The sequence below is a fragment of the Rhinopithecus roxellana genome, chromosome 10, assembly GCF_007565055.1.
Source record: "Rhinopithecus roxellana isolate Shanxi Qingling chromosome 10, ASM756505v1, whole genome shotgun sequence".
In the NCBI taxonomy this organism is placed as follows: Eukaryota; Metazoa; Chordata; class Mammalia; order Primates; family Cercopithecidae; genus Rhinopithecus; species Rhinopithecus roxellana.
The window spans coordinates 93,536,559-93,550,053 of NC_044558.1; the positions used below are offsets into that span (position 1 = coordinate 93,536,559).

Here is a 13,495-nt window from a genome sequence, read left to right on the forward strand (position 1 = left end):
ATATATTTGTATAAGGAGGCACACTACAGTAATTAAAGCAGTGTAATTTTGGCTTCAGAGTGGACACATAATTAAATGGGATAAAGTATAGAATTAAAAAAATGTTCCTCAGGCTGGGGACGGTGGCTTTATTGAGATATAACTCACACACCATAAATTTTACCCCTTTAAAATATACAATTCAGTGGTTTTTAATATGTTCACAGAGTTGTGCAGTCGTTACCACTAATCTACCCGTCACCCCAAAAAGAAACCTCATACTCATCAACAGTTGCTCTCCTACTCCCTGACCCCTGGCATCTACCAATCTACTTTCTGTCTCTGTGGAGTTACCTATACTCTACTTTTCATGTAAATGGAATTATACAACATACGGCCTTTTATGACTGCTTTTTTGTTTGTTTATTTGCTTGATTTTTAATTTTTGATTTTACTTGATAGTAGCAAAATACCACTTATTATTTTTTCTCATTCTGTGCATATTATGGTGGCTGAGCTATGAATAAAATCAGGAGGAGCCATAAAAGTAGATGCAGACAGACATGTAAAAATCTTGTTTCTTCCTTTTAGTAACTATTATCTTGGGAAAATTAATCATTCAAAGCCTCAACTTTCCCATTTAAAAAAATGTGCAGATGATTATACCTACCACTTAGGATAGTGTGAGGATACTTGACACATTATGGAGAGTTCTTTATAAATATAGAATCATTTTTCCCTCTATGTAAATATAGTTGAGGATTGTGTCAACTGGAGAGCTGTATGATGTGAGAAGAGATGGAGAGTGTTCTCTACTCATGCACAATTCCACCCTCGCTTGTAGATACTCCTTGCTGTAGTGGGCTTGGTCTCCAGGAAGAAAGTACATGGAATGAGTTTTTCTCCTTAGTGCTTGCAAATGTGCATTTGTTACTGGACACCAGTGATCCTAGATCTTTCTCAGTCTTTAGCCATGGAATCACTACGTGGTTACTGAGGCTCAGACAGGTGAAGTGATGGGGTCCAAGTCTCTTGACACCAGATCCATCTCTTTTTCTTTGGTTCCAAGTTGTTCTATCCATCAGTTACACATTGCTGGGGAGGCCTTAGGAAACTTACAATCATAGCAGAAGGCAAAGGAGAAGCAGGCATCTTCACAGGTTGGCAGGATGGAGCGAGTCTGTGACTGTTTTTTAAACAACATAATGTTTTCGAGGTTCATTCATACTACAGCATGAATCAGTATTTCATTACTTTTTATGGTTGAATTATATTTCATTGTGTAGATAATATCCTATTTTGTTCATTCATAAGTTGATGGACATTTGAGTTGTTTCTACTTTTTGGCTATTTTGAATAATGCTGTTGCGAACATTAGTGTATAAGTTTTGTGTGGACATTTTTCATACTATTGGGCACACACATAGGAGTGGAATTGCAGGATCATATGGTAAGTATATGTTTACCCTCAGAGGGACTGCTAAACTGTTTCCCAAAGTGGCCATACCATTTTACGTTCTCATCTCCTAAGTATAATGGTTCTATTTTCTCTACATCCTCGCCAGCATTTGTTATTTTCCGTTTTTCTGATTATAGCCATCTTTGTGGATATGAAGTAGTACCTCATTGTGATTTTGTGCATTTCCTTAATGACTAATGATGCTTAGCATCTTTTCATGTGCTTATTGGCCATTTGTATATCTTCTTTGGAGGAATATCTATTCCTCCAAAGTCTTTTGTCCATTTAAAGATTGGGTTTTTTGGCTGGACGCAGTGGCTCACGCCTGTAATCCCAGCACTTTGGGAGGCCGTGGCGGGCGAATCATGAGGTCAAGAGATCGAGACCATTGTGGCCAACATTGTGAAACCCCATCTCTACTAAAATACAAAAATTAGCTGGGCGTGGTGGCACGTTCCTGTAGTCCCAGCTACACAGGAGGCTGAGGCAGGAGAACTGCTTGAACCCAGGAGGCAGAGGTTGCAGTGAGCCTAGATCGCGCCACTGCACTCCAGCCTGGCGACAGAGCGAGATTCTGTCTCCAAATAAATAAATAAATAAATAAAGCAAAAGTAAAAATTGGGTTTTTATGTTATTGACCATCAGTCTTTTTTTTCCCCTCTTTTTTCCTACTATTACCGCATATTATGACCATTGGTCTTAAATTGTGTTTAGTCTCCTTGGCATGGCTTTTTTGCTCAATTGAAATTGACCCCATTGAATTAAAGTGGGTCTTGATGGTACCATTCTTTCATGAGGATATAGCTTACACAGTGATTCTACTTTAGCGCAACAAACCAGTAAATGCTTAAATTCCTTCTATGTCATGAGGTCAAGAGATCGAAACCATCGTGGCCAACATGGTGAAACCCCATCTCTTCTAAAATACAAAAGTTAGCTGGGCATGGTGGCACATGCTTGTAGTCCCAGCTACACAGGGGTGTTCTTCTTTGGCTACTGTGGGGGCTGCTCAGAAAGTGGAAGAATTGGTGCTTGCCTTTAACAACTCAGAGTCTAGTTAGGAGAGATGATATAGATGTGTGAGACAATGAGAAAATGATAGACAGTGCTGCATCCCTGCTGGAAGGATCCACGTGGAGCAGATATGTGAGCTGCAGAATCTGAGAAAGAAGGGCTCATTGTGGAATGGGGTAGAAAGGAGAGACTTCATGAGGTTTTGAGTTTAAGCCATAAAGAACGGGTATTATTCATATAAGTGGCCAAGTGAGGAGAAAGCATATGTATGTTAAATACCATGAAAAGAGATTTGGAGATCTATTTTCTACTGTCCCATTTTGTTTAATGGGACAGTAGAAAATAGAAAAAAGAGTATCATTTATGTTATAACTCAAGTTAAGCATGATGCAGATCTGGGCTACTAGAGTGATGAGAATATAAAAAAGAAGCAAACTTGAGGCACAGTGCTAAAGTTTTGTTTGAAAATGGAGAAGAAAATAAAATCAGTGATAGCAATTAATGTATATATATGCTGGTGTGGATCCTTGACATATTTTAACTCATTTACTCTTTACAATAACTGTATAAGGTAGGCTTTTATTATTTCCACTCTAGAAATGAGGAAACTGAGATGTTCAATGTCTTTTCCAGGGCCACCCAAAAGTGTTAGAGCTGTAATTGAAACTCCGAAGCCCAGAGTCCATGCTCATTGCCACTGCACCATCCTGTGTTAAGGGAAAAAGTCAGGGTGTATTAGGAAAGATTGCAGCTGAGCTGTGTTTGAGTGTGCACCAAGCTTTATTGAACACTGACTAACTGCAAAGTGTTTCTTGTAAACATTTTCATCTTGTGATTTAGTGATGGTAACCCCTCTTGCAGTTACCCTTTTGATAATGTGTGTCGGAAAGAACCATCATGCAAAAGGTGCCATTTTAAAAACACTTTGAAAACTATGGTTCAGTGTTAAATTTAGGAAGATTTCTGGTGGTGACAGTTTTCTTTCTGTGGTCTTATGCATGTATTCTCCATCCCTTTACCACCAATTACCACCAATATGCAACAATAAGAAAGGGGTGTGATTTTTATAAAAGTTTTGTTAAAAGCCTAAAATTTAAACTTTGAAAATAATCTTCAGGCTCAATAAACAGCTTAATGTTTGTTTCCAAAGTCCTAGCCTCCAGCCTGGTGTATAATATTTCGGATGGTCAGTTTACAAGTCGTGCAGATCTCATAGATGCTGCTGGAAGCTCACTGGGGCGTGGTGCTCTCATACCAGGATTGGGTAAGAAATAAATGTGCACATTTCTTTGGAAAATTTAAAGTTTTAGCAAATTTCTCTTGAACTATCTTGTCAGTTCCCTGTGGCATTCTTGTTTCCTTGAAAAGAAAGATGTTTTTTGTTTTGTTTTGTTTTGTTTAGACAGGGTCTCTTCTGTCACCTAGGCTGGAGTGAAGTGGTGTGATCTTGGCTCATTGCAGCCTCCACCTCCTGGGCTCAAGCAGTCCTCCCATCTCAGCCTCCTGAGTAACAGGGACTATGGGAATGCACCACCATGCCCAGCTAATTTTGTTTATTTTTTGTAGAGCCAAGGTCTCACTGTGTCACCCAGGCTGATCTCAAACTCCTGGGCTCAAGCAATCCTCCTGCCTCGGCCTCCCAAAGTGCTGGGATTATAGGCGTGAGCCATTGTGCCTAGCCAGAAAGAATTTTTTTAATATTAAATTTTAATTTTGGGAATGAGTATAAGAAATTGCCATATGTAAAATTCCTCTGAGTAAACTGCAATTGAAGATACTGTTTATTAGGTTGTGCGATAATGCCTATAAGAAATTCTCAAGGTTTATGCCATGAAAAGTGTATTTCCTGTGAGGAATTGGTATACCTGTTATTGCTAGAAAATGAACATTAAGTAATATACTGGATTTTCTCTTTGCCCTGGGTGGTAGGAAGCTTATTTCTAAGTTTTAGGCTCAGTTATTAGGGCTTTTTACTGTGTATTAATATTAATTGGTTTATTATACCTGGGTTTTTAATGTAAGACACTTAAATCCTTTTTGGAAGTAGGTCACAGATAAATCAGTTACTAAGAGCTCTCTATTTTGTGAGACTTACTTCTCACACAGGAGTTAAGCAAAATTAAAAATTTAATGCTGGCTTCTTGCCGAGTCCCCACCTAGTAGCTTGCCAAGTAAATCTATGGGACTAGGGATGTGGGTTGTCAACATTAGAGAGCATCCTTGCCCTTCCACTTTGTAGCAGTGCTTGTGAGAAATATGTATACAGGTAACTGGTGGCATGATGACTGAATATAGTATGCTCTTTTTGCAGGAGCATGTTATGACACAGTGAATAACATGCTATGGACATGCTCTAATGACTATATCGATCAGTGGTGTAACCCTGGGAATCAAGCCTTCCATTATGTCTGCCAAAGACTTGGAGTCAGTCACATTATCACTGAGCCCAAAGGTGAGGTGCATTCAGGGTCTTGCAGGAAAAGATTTCCTTCTGAAATATGAGAGAATACCACAGCATTTGTAGGTGAAAACAGCCCAACCCCAGAATGTGTCCCCAATTTTCCCTCTTTGAACTTTTGAAACCTAAAGTCCTTTGTTCTCTGTAACCATGAAAGATGAGTTATGATTAAGTGAATAAGTATGTAAATAGAGCTTTTGAGGTAGTCCATAGACTTTTTTAAAGGAAAATTGTTACGTCCTTCCTGAAATTGTTGGAACTTTGTTGCAAAAATTATTTGTATTTGGCATGGGATTATATACTGTTGTTATGTTTTGCATTGATAATGACTTATTTATATACAAACTTAGATGGAATTACCAGTGAAGGACCTTTGTATTTTTTAATATTAATATGAACATTCTTAATATTAAGTTAATATTAACTTAAAATCTTGTGGCTTTAAAGTCAACTATGCTAATATGGAGGAATTAATCACTCAGCAAGTCCCCTACCCATAAAGCAACACTAAAACAGGTAATTATCAAAAACAACTATTTCCAGGCTCTGGAAATTGCCAAGGCATACACCAAATTGAGAGTTGTTACTCATTTTAAAAAGCCCTGAACTTTGGGTTCTAGAACTGCTCCGATCCTCCACCTCAGTCTGCTGTGGGAGAATTACTGTGCTGACCACCTCAAGCTTGGTCAGCATAATAATTCTCTCGGGGTGGGGAAGATTGTGAAAAGCAGCAGCTTTCCTGCCAGAGGGGGCTGACTTGATAGGGAGCAGAGCGTGGAAAAACCTCATGTCCAGTAGCATTGTCAGTAACGTAGTCATCTTGGTGGCAAACAAACAGAGACCCGTGGCTCAGCAGGCCTTAGATCTTGACCCCAGTTAGGGCAAACAGTGGCCCAGCCGACTAGCTAGAAGTTTACTAGTGAGATCTGGATAGTGAGAAAGCTGTGGGGGACCACACGCCTATACAGAAGAGGCCTAAGACAGCCTAAGCTACTCACACAATTCTCCCTAAACATGAGTCTGCATACACATGCAAAGATGTGAAAGGGCCCAACAGGAAGCAAAAACCAGAGCAGAGTTTAAAACCATGTGAACTTTGCTGCACTTCCCCCAAAACACACAGATCCACCCAGGGTGAAAGTGTTACTGGCTCAAGGTGTTTGAGTACAATCATTGGTTGACAACCACTAAGGAATACAGATAGGGGTGACCCCTAGGAAGCCAGGCTGAAAAAGAAAAACAAGAATACTTAAAAATAAATGGAGCTGGGCATGGTGGCTCACGCTTGTAATCCCAGCACTTTGGGAGGCCGAGGTGGGCAGATCACCTGAGGTCAGGAGTTCGAGATCAGCCTGGCCAACATGGTGAAACCCCATCTCTACTAAAAACACACAAAAATTAGCTGAGCGTGATGGCAGGCACCTGTAGTCTTAGCTACTTGGGAGGCTGGGGCAGGAGAATCACTTGAACTGGGAGGCTGAGGTTGCAGTGAGCCGAGATCACGCCATTGCACACCAGCCGGGGCAACAAGAGTGAAACTCCATCTCAAAAAAATAAAATAAGATAAGATAAATAAATAAATAAATAAATAAATAAATAAATAAATAAATAAAAGAAAGAAACAGGGATTTGAGAAAATAAACTGAGCAGAGAAATCAGTAACCATGCAATACAGGAGAAACGCAGATGTTGGACTAATGACTTTAAAGCAGATGAAGACTTAAAGCAGCAATTATAAATACATTTAAAGAACTAAAGGAATCCAAGTTTAAAAAAATTAAAGGTAAATATGATGACTATGATCAAGCAAATTGAGAATTTCGGTAAAGAGATTATTTAAAAAACAACAACAACAACAACAACAACAAAATGGAAATTCCGGGTTTGAAAAGAAAAATTCAGTAGAGTGGCTCAACAGCAGATCTGAGCTGCTGGGAGAAGAAAGCAGCAAACCTGGGCCATAGATTGGTAGAGTTGTTCTGTCTGAAGAGCAGAACAGGACACTTGGGGAGTACTGGTCAGAGGTTTGTAGAATAGAATGTCCTTCCCTGTGGACATCTGATGCTTTCTCATGGTTAAACTGAAGTTATGGATTGGGGGAAGAATACCACAGAAGCGATATCCCCTTCACATTACATCTATTCCAAGGTACATGGTATTGACATGACTTATTACTAGTGATAATAAAAACTGATCACTTGGTTTAAATGATATCTGCCAGGTTTCTCCACTATAAAGTTACCATTTCTCCCTTTCCATACTCTGTTAGTCTCAACCACACTGAAGGGAGGGGTAATTAAGCTCCACCTCCTAGAAGTGTATCAGAGAACTTTGGTCCTTCAGAGGACCAAAGCCAGTTCATATAGACGAATGTTTATCAGCACAGTAATTATTATCTCTAGGGTCAGTTTTTTTTCTCAGCTTTCATTCTCGAATTTGGTATTTGTGTAAATTTACTAAAACTTGGTGAGTTGTGCATTTACAGTGGGCGAGTTTTATGGAATATAAATTATATCTTGATAAAGCTATTTTTTTGAAAAAAAAAAAAAAGAAAAGAAAGTCCACTTTGTATTACTGACTCCCAAGCCTCTTGCCTGAACTCCAGACTATGGATTCACTTCCACTTGGTTATCTAATGGGCATTTTCAGCTTAACATGTCAAAACATGAGGAACTATTTATAGACAGGGGTTCTAATATGGAGCAGCCATAGGATATGGAGAGGTTTTACTAGAGTGGTTACCAGCAGGGACTGTGGACTGAGGTGGCCTGAATCCAAATCCCAGTTCTACCACTTCTTAGCTGTGTGACCTAGGGCAAGTTCCTTAACTTCTCTGACTCTTGGTTTATTGCTCTACAAAACAGGGCTAAAATAGTCTAAGTTGAGAACCATGTAAAGCATTCAGCCCATTCTTCAGCATATAAAAAGGGCTCAGTAAGTGGTAGCTACTTCCGTTCCAAACAAAAGAACTCCCGAAGTGTTTTCACCCCAGCACCTGTGGCAGGGAGAAGGGTTCTCTGGCAGCAGTGAAAGAGATTATAGCCAAAATACCCTTTTCTAGTGTGCACACACCTTTTGTATGTCAGAGGTCTATTCTTTGGGGACCACCCATAGAGATGTCTTTCCTCACTCAGTTTCCTTTTCATCTTCTAGAAGAGGCTATAACCACGAATGAGGTTATAAACCAATTATTGCACCACGTTGGTGCGATGTGCATACACCAACTTAATCTTCTTGCCACCAACCCCAATCTTCCAATCACAAGTGTCTTGGGCAAGCAGCATCCAATTGAAGCACACCATCTTAGCAGTATTTGTGACATTATGGAGAAGGCTATGGTTAATGGAGATACCTGTATTATACGCTGCATTCTCGTTGTCTTTCAGGTAAATACATTGTTTTGAGATAAATAAGATGATAGAGAAAAGGAAACGCAAACCTTGGCTTCAGCCAGTTCATTTTTACCAGAAAAATTTAATGACTTTCCTGTTCTGTATCCTACCACCTTCTAATCCTGTAGTTAGAATTATCATATTCATTGTACTGTGATTAATGGAGTATTGCTATACATAGCTTATTACAATTAATATATGTAAAATATTTTCTATAATTATACCATTACACAATATAAGAGATTGTGGTTAAAAAAAATCCACCTGGTTATTTGTTCATAGGGTATCTACTGTGTACTTTCTTTGTAAGGATAATTTTATCCCCAGTAGAATTAGCATTTTTAGATAGACTCCTTATGTTTCTGTAGGTGGTATTTAAATTTTTCTTCAGCCCACAAACTGAAAGGAATCGAGACATCATTCGACGGTCGGGATTGCTTCTTTGGCAGTTGTTGATGGCACCAAAAGATCAAATTTGCCCTGAAATTCAGAAGGAAGTCTGCCTTGCCATCAGGTAAACAGCTAATGATTTTCGTAATGCTCTCTGCAAAATGGTTCTTCTGCAAGGCATTGTAATCTTCCCTGAAAGCTGGTAGTATAAATGCCTCTTACCCCATCCCACAGTCAGGACCTCATGGATTGGGGATAATTTCACTGGAGAGGGGTTTGTAGCCCCACCTTTAGAGGACCAAAGCCAACTGTGTACCTGCATTTCCTTATCTCACTGTTTGGATCTAAAAAAAAAAAAAAAAAAAACCCTTTAAGTGGATATTTTGATTATTTGCAGGCTGATGTTCTCATTTTGCAGAGTGTGGCAGGGTGGTTAAGAAGCAGGCTTTGGCAACAGGCAGATCTGGGTTCTAGACTTTGCCACTCACTAGTGTGACCTTGGTTTAAGGTTCGCATTTCCTTAGCTGTAAGATGAGCATAAAAATAGCACCTATTTTATGGGTTTGTGAGGTTTTCCTAAGGTAAGGCCTGATGCAAAGTAAGTGCTCAAAAATGCAAGTCTTTATCAACCTGTTTAAAGCTTTTGAGACAAGAGAGCAGAATTTATAGGCCATTTTCTATTTCTTTTCAGTCTTTTTTTGTTTTTTGTTTTTTTTTTGAGACGGAGTCTCGCTCTGTGCCCCAGGCTGGAGTGCAGTGGCACAATCTCGGCTCACTGCAAGCTCCGCCTCCCAGATTCACGCCATTGTCCTGCCTCAGCCTCCTGAGTAGCTGGACTACAGGCGCCCGCCACCGCGCCCGGCTAATTTTTTGTATTTTTAGTAGAGACGGGGTTTCACCGTGTTAGCCAGGATGGTGTCGATCTCCTGACCTCGTGATCCGCCGGTCTCAGCCTCCCAAAGTGCTGTGATTACAGGCGTGAGCCACTGTGCCCGGCCTTTTTTGTTTTTTTTTAGTTCAGTGAACTTTTTTTCTTTTTGCTTTTTTGAGACAGAGTTTTACTCTTGTTGCCCAGGCTCGAGTGCAGTGGTACGATTTCAGCTCACCGCAACCTCCGCCTCCTGGGTTCGAGTGATTCTCCTGCCTCAGCCTCTCAAGTAGCTGGGATTACCGTCATGTGCCACCACGCCTGGCTAATTTTTGTAATTTTAGTAGAGATGGGGTTTCACCATGTTGGCCAGGCTGGTCTCAAACTCCTGACCTCAGATGATCCACCCACCTTGGCCTCCTAAAGTGCTGGGATTATAGGTGTGAGCCACCATGCCTGGCCTCAGCGAGCTTTTATACAGGAATACAGCCTTAAAGTGACTATAACTATAATTTAGTTTCCAAGAGAGAGCTGAATGGTTGGTCTGAAAGATCTGTATGACAGGGGTGAGCATAGATGACAGGAAGTTGTTTTCCTTCCACAGCGCATTATGCTTCAATCTCTTTCTGTGGAGGATTAAGGCAGTGATTGAAATCTGGTGCTCTGAGGAAACTTTTGGAGGGGATGGGTGTATTCACTATCTTGATTATGGTGATGGTTTCTTTGGTGTATACATATGTCAGACTTATCAGATTGTACACTGTAAATATGTGCACTTGATTAAATGTTAAACCTCAATTAAAAAAGAAAAGAGGCTGAATGCGGTAGCTCATACCTATAATCCCAGCACTTTGAGGGGCCAAGGCAGGAGGATCGCTGAGGCCAGGTTTGAGACCAGTCTGGGCAACATAGTAAGACCTTGTCTCTACAAAAAAATAAAAATAAAAACAAAATTAGCCCAATGCCCTGGCAAGCACCTGTAGTCCCAGCTATTTGGGAGACTGAGGTGGGAGGATCACTTGAGCCTGGGAGGTCAAGGCTGCAATGTGCCGAGATCACACCACTGCACTCCATGCACTCCAGCCTGCGCGACAGTGAGATCCTATCTAAAACACACACACACGCATGCACACACACAAATAAATTAATGAAAAGAAAAAAGATTCTGATGCCATTTGCAATGTTGTTCTTCCCTTCTCTTTGAAAAAGCTGAGAATTAGAAATTTACTTTCTTAATTGTTTTTTTGGGGAGGCACAATTTGATATATGTAGGCTTGACTACATTGACTTTTCATAGCTTACCAGTTCTCTTTAACCAGTTCTGCATCTAACCCCAAGTAACTTATTTTGGTAATTCACAGGAAGAGGAAGAGAGGGATGACATTTATCAGGGAAGTGATTGGACTGTATCGTGACAGTGAATTTAGGTTCAAATGCCTTTTTAGGCCAGGTGCAGTAGCTCACACCTGCAATCCCAGCACTTTGGGAGGACAAGGCAGGTGGATCGCTTGAGCTCAGGAGTTTAACCTGGGCAACATATTGAGACCCTGTCTCAAATTTTTTTTAATGCCTTTTTAGTGATAAAAGTTTTTTCGGCCAGGCGCGGTGGCTCAAGCCTGTAATCCCAGCACTTTGGGAGGCTGAGACGGGCGGATCACGAGGTCAGGAGATCGAGACCATCCTGGCTAACACGGTGAAACCCCGTCTCTACTAAAAAAAAAAAATAACAAAAATCTAGCCAGGCGAGGTGGCGGGCGCCTGTAGTCCCAGCTACTCCGGAGGCTAAGGCAGGAGAATGGCGTAAACCCGGGAGGCGGAGTTTGCAGTGAGCCGAGATTGCGCCACTGCACTCCAGCCTGGGCAACAGAGCAAGACTCCGTCTCAAAAAAAAAAAAAAAGTTTTTTCACAGTTTTATATAATCAAATTGACATCTTTAATAAAAATAAGAATTTAAATATTTAGAGTTTTGATTTTCTAGAACATTTGCTTAAATGTTTTTGACTTTTTTGTCATTTCAGCTCTGGTTTAAATATCTTGTACCCAGGTGAAACTGAAATCAATAACTTACTTAAACTGGTCTTAACAGAAGGTAAGAATTATCCTTTAATTATCTTTGAACAGCCGTCCTTTTTTTGTCCCCAAGGAAACAACTGCATATTAAGATAATTGATACTTCTTCATATATGTTAGTCAGCATATTTTAAAAATGTATCTGCAGGCCAGGCACAGTGGTTCACACCTGTAATCCCAGCACTTTGGTAGGCTAAAACGGGAGGATCACTTGACCCAGGAGCTCAAGACCAGCCTGGCCAGCATAGCAAGACCCTGACACTACAAAAAATAAAAACAACTAGCTGGCTATGGTGGCCCATACCTTGTTGTCCCAGCTACTCAGGAGTCTGAGGCAGGAGGATTGCTTCCGCCCAGGAGGTTGAGGCTGCAGTGAGCTATGATGACACAACTACACTCTAGCCTATGCAACAGAGCCAGACCCTGTCTCAAAAAGAAAGAAAGAAAGAAAGAATGTATCTGCATATATGCTTACACTTCAACCAGATTGAAAGCAAAAACCATGTTTTATATATCTTCAAGCTTTATAAACTGTCTCCACTGCTTAGCATAATGTATGTGACTGTAGATATTTAACAAATAAAACGATCACTTATTGGTGATTTCTAAGCCACTTGTCTTCACACGTTGGAGCCTAACATTTTAAGTTACACTAAACAACACAACAAAAGGTACTGTGTTAAAGACAGTTGGCATTTAAAAGCAACATTAAGGAATGAAAAATCACACTTCATAATATATCAAGAAGGTAATTACACTTTAATCAGGATGCTGGTTAAAAAGTCGGATTCGTTGTGATGTCATTTTTACTGCTTTTATTTGTATAAGTCCGTATGTCTGGTGCCCCTAGCTTGCCGACAATCTATTTGTTTAAAAACTTTTTAAAAATAGCATCAGTTTTCGAGGAGTCATTACCAGGGTAGTTGATGGAGCTTTGTTCTGTGTTAGGAGAGAGAAACAGTGGACTCTCCCAGCTACGGGATGTGATCCTAACCAACCTGGCCGAACAGCTCCAAAACAACCGATTTGGCAGTGATGAAGATGATCATTACAGGTGACACAAGTTATATTATTCACTCCTAGCCTTTGTGTTCTCAGTTGTTAGTTTACATTTCAATGTGTTTGATCAACTTTAGTCTCCTGTTATAATTAATATGATCGTTAGCATGTTAAACCTAAAGCATGGACCAGATGAAAGATAATAGATTCTGTAGTTCCCCTCAGAAATGATAATTGCACATTTCAATTTTATCAGTAAAGTAAGTTGGGCTTGGGGAAAGGGTCTTTAGCAAAAATAACAGATGGAATTTATTTAGGAGATCTTGGTTCAGAGTACTGTCCAAATTGCTGGCTTATGAGAAAGGCTGAGTATGTGTGTTAGAGCTGGTGAAGGGGACGAAGGTGTTGTTTTTCTGTTATTTATAAAATATTTTGACTTTGTAGTTGGGTGCCATTTGATTTCTATAAGTTTGATTTAAATAGTGTACCTAGTTATTAGCATTATTAAGGTGATTTGCTTACAGAATCAATTATGTATCTTCTATTTGTCATCTTATACTAATTATATAAAATTTATCCTTTTATGAATAAACCATCAATAAACATTTTTCCTGCACTTTAAAGACTAAATGATGAACTTTTACACTACATTCTGAAGATTGTTGTACGAGAATCCTGTATCTTAATCACCAAGTGCCAAACTGTCTCTAAAGATGATTTTCAAAAGCTCCTTTCAACTGTGCCTGTAAGTAAAAATGTGTTTAATGAAAGCAAAATTATATCAAGCATCCCTGTTTTCATTTTATTGTATTGACAGGTGTGTATATACGTACAGACTTAAAATAATTTATGAAAGGCCGGGCGC

General features: G+C 39.8%; 1 protein-coding gene across 6 annotated transcripts in view; it reads left to right on the plus strand.

Annotated features, from left to right (window-relative positions):
• Positions 1-13,495, plus strand: part of HECTD4 (HECT domain E3 ubiquitin protein ligase 4) — a 229,416-nt gene that overhangs the window by 105,259 nt on the left and 110,662 nt on the right. For all 6 annotated transcript variants that reach the window (XM_030938338.1, XM_030938339.1, XM_030938335.1 and 3 more), the window contains exons 10-16: positions 3,603-3,716; positions 4,764-4,904; positions 8,064-8,296; positions 8,671-8,816; positions 11,580-11,650; positions 12,580-12,685; positions 13,255-13,375. In XM_030938338.1, the coding sequence (XP_030794198.1) occupies positions 3,603-3,716; positions 4,764-4,904; positions 8,064-8,296; positions 8,671-8,816; positions 11,580-11,650; positions 12,580-12,685; positions 13,255-13,375 (932 nt within the window). The remainder of the gene's footprint in view (positions 1-3,602; positions 3,717-4,763; positions 4,905-8,063; positions 8,297-8,670; positions 8,817-11,579; positions 11,651-12,579; positions 12,686-13,254; positions 13,376-13,495) is intronic.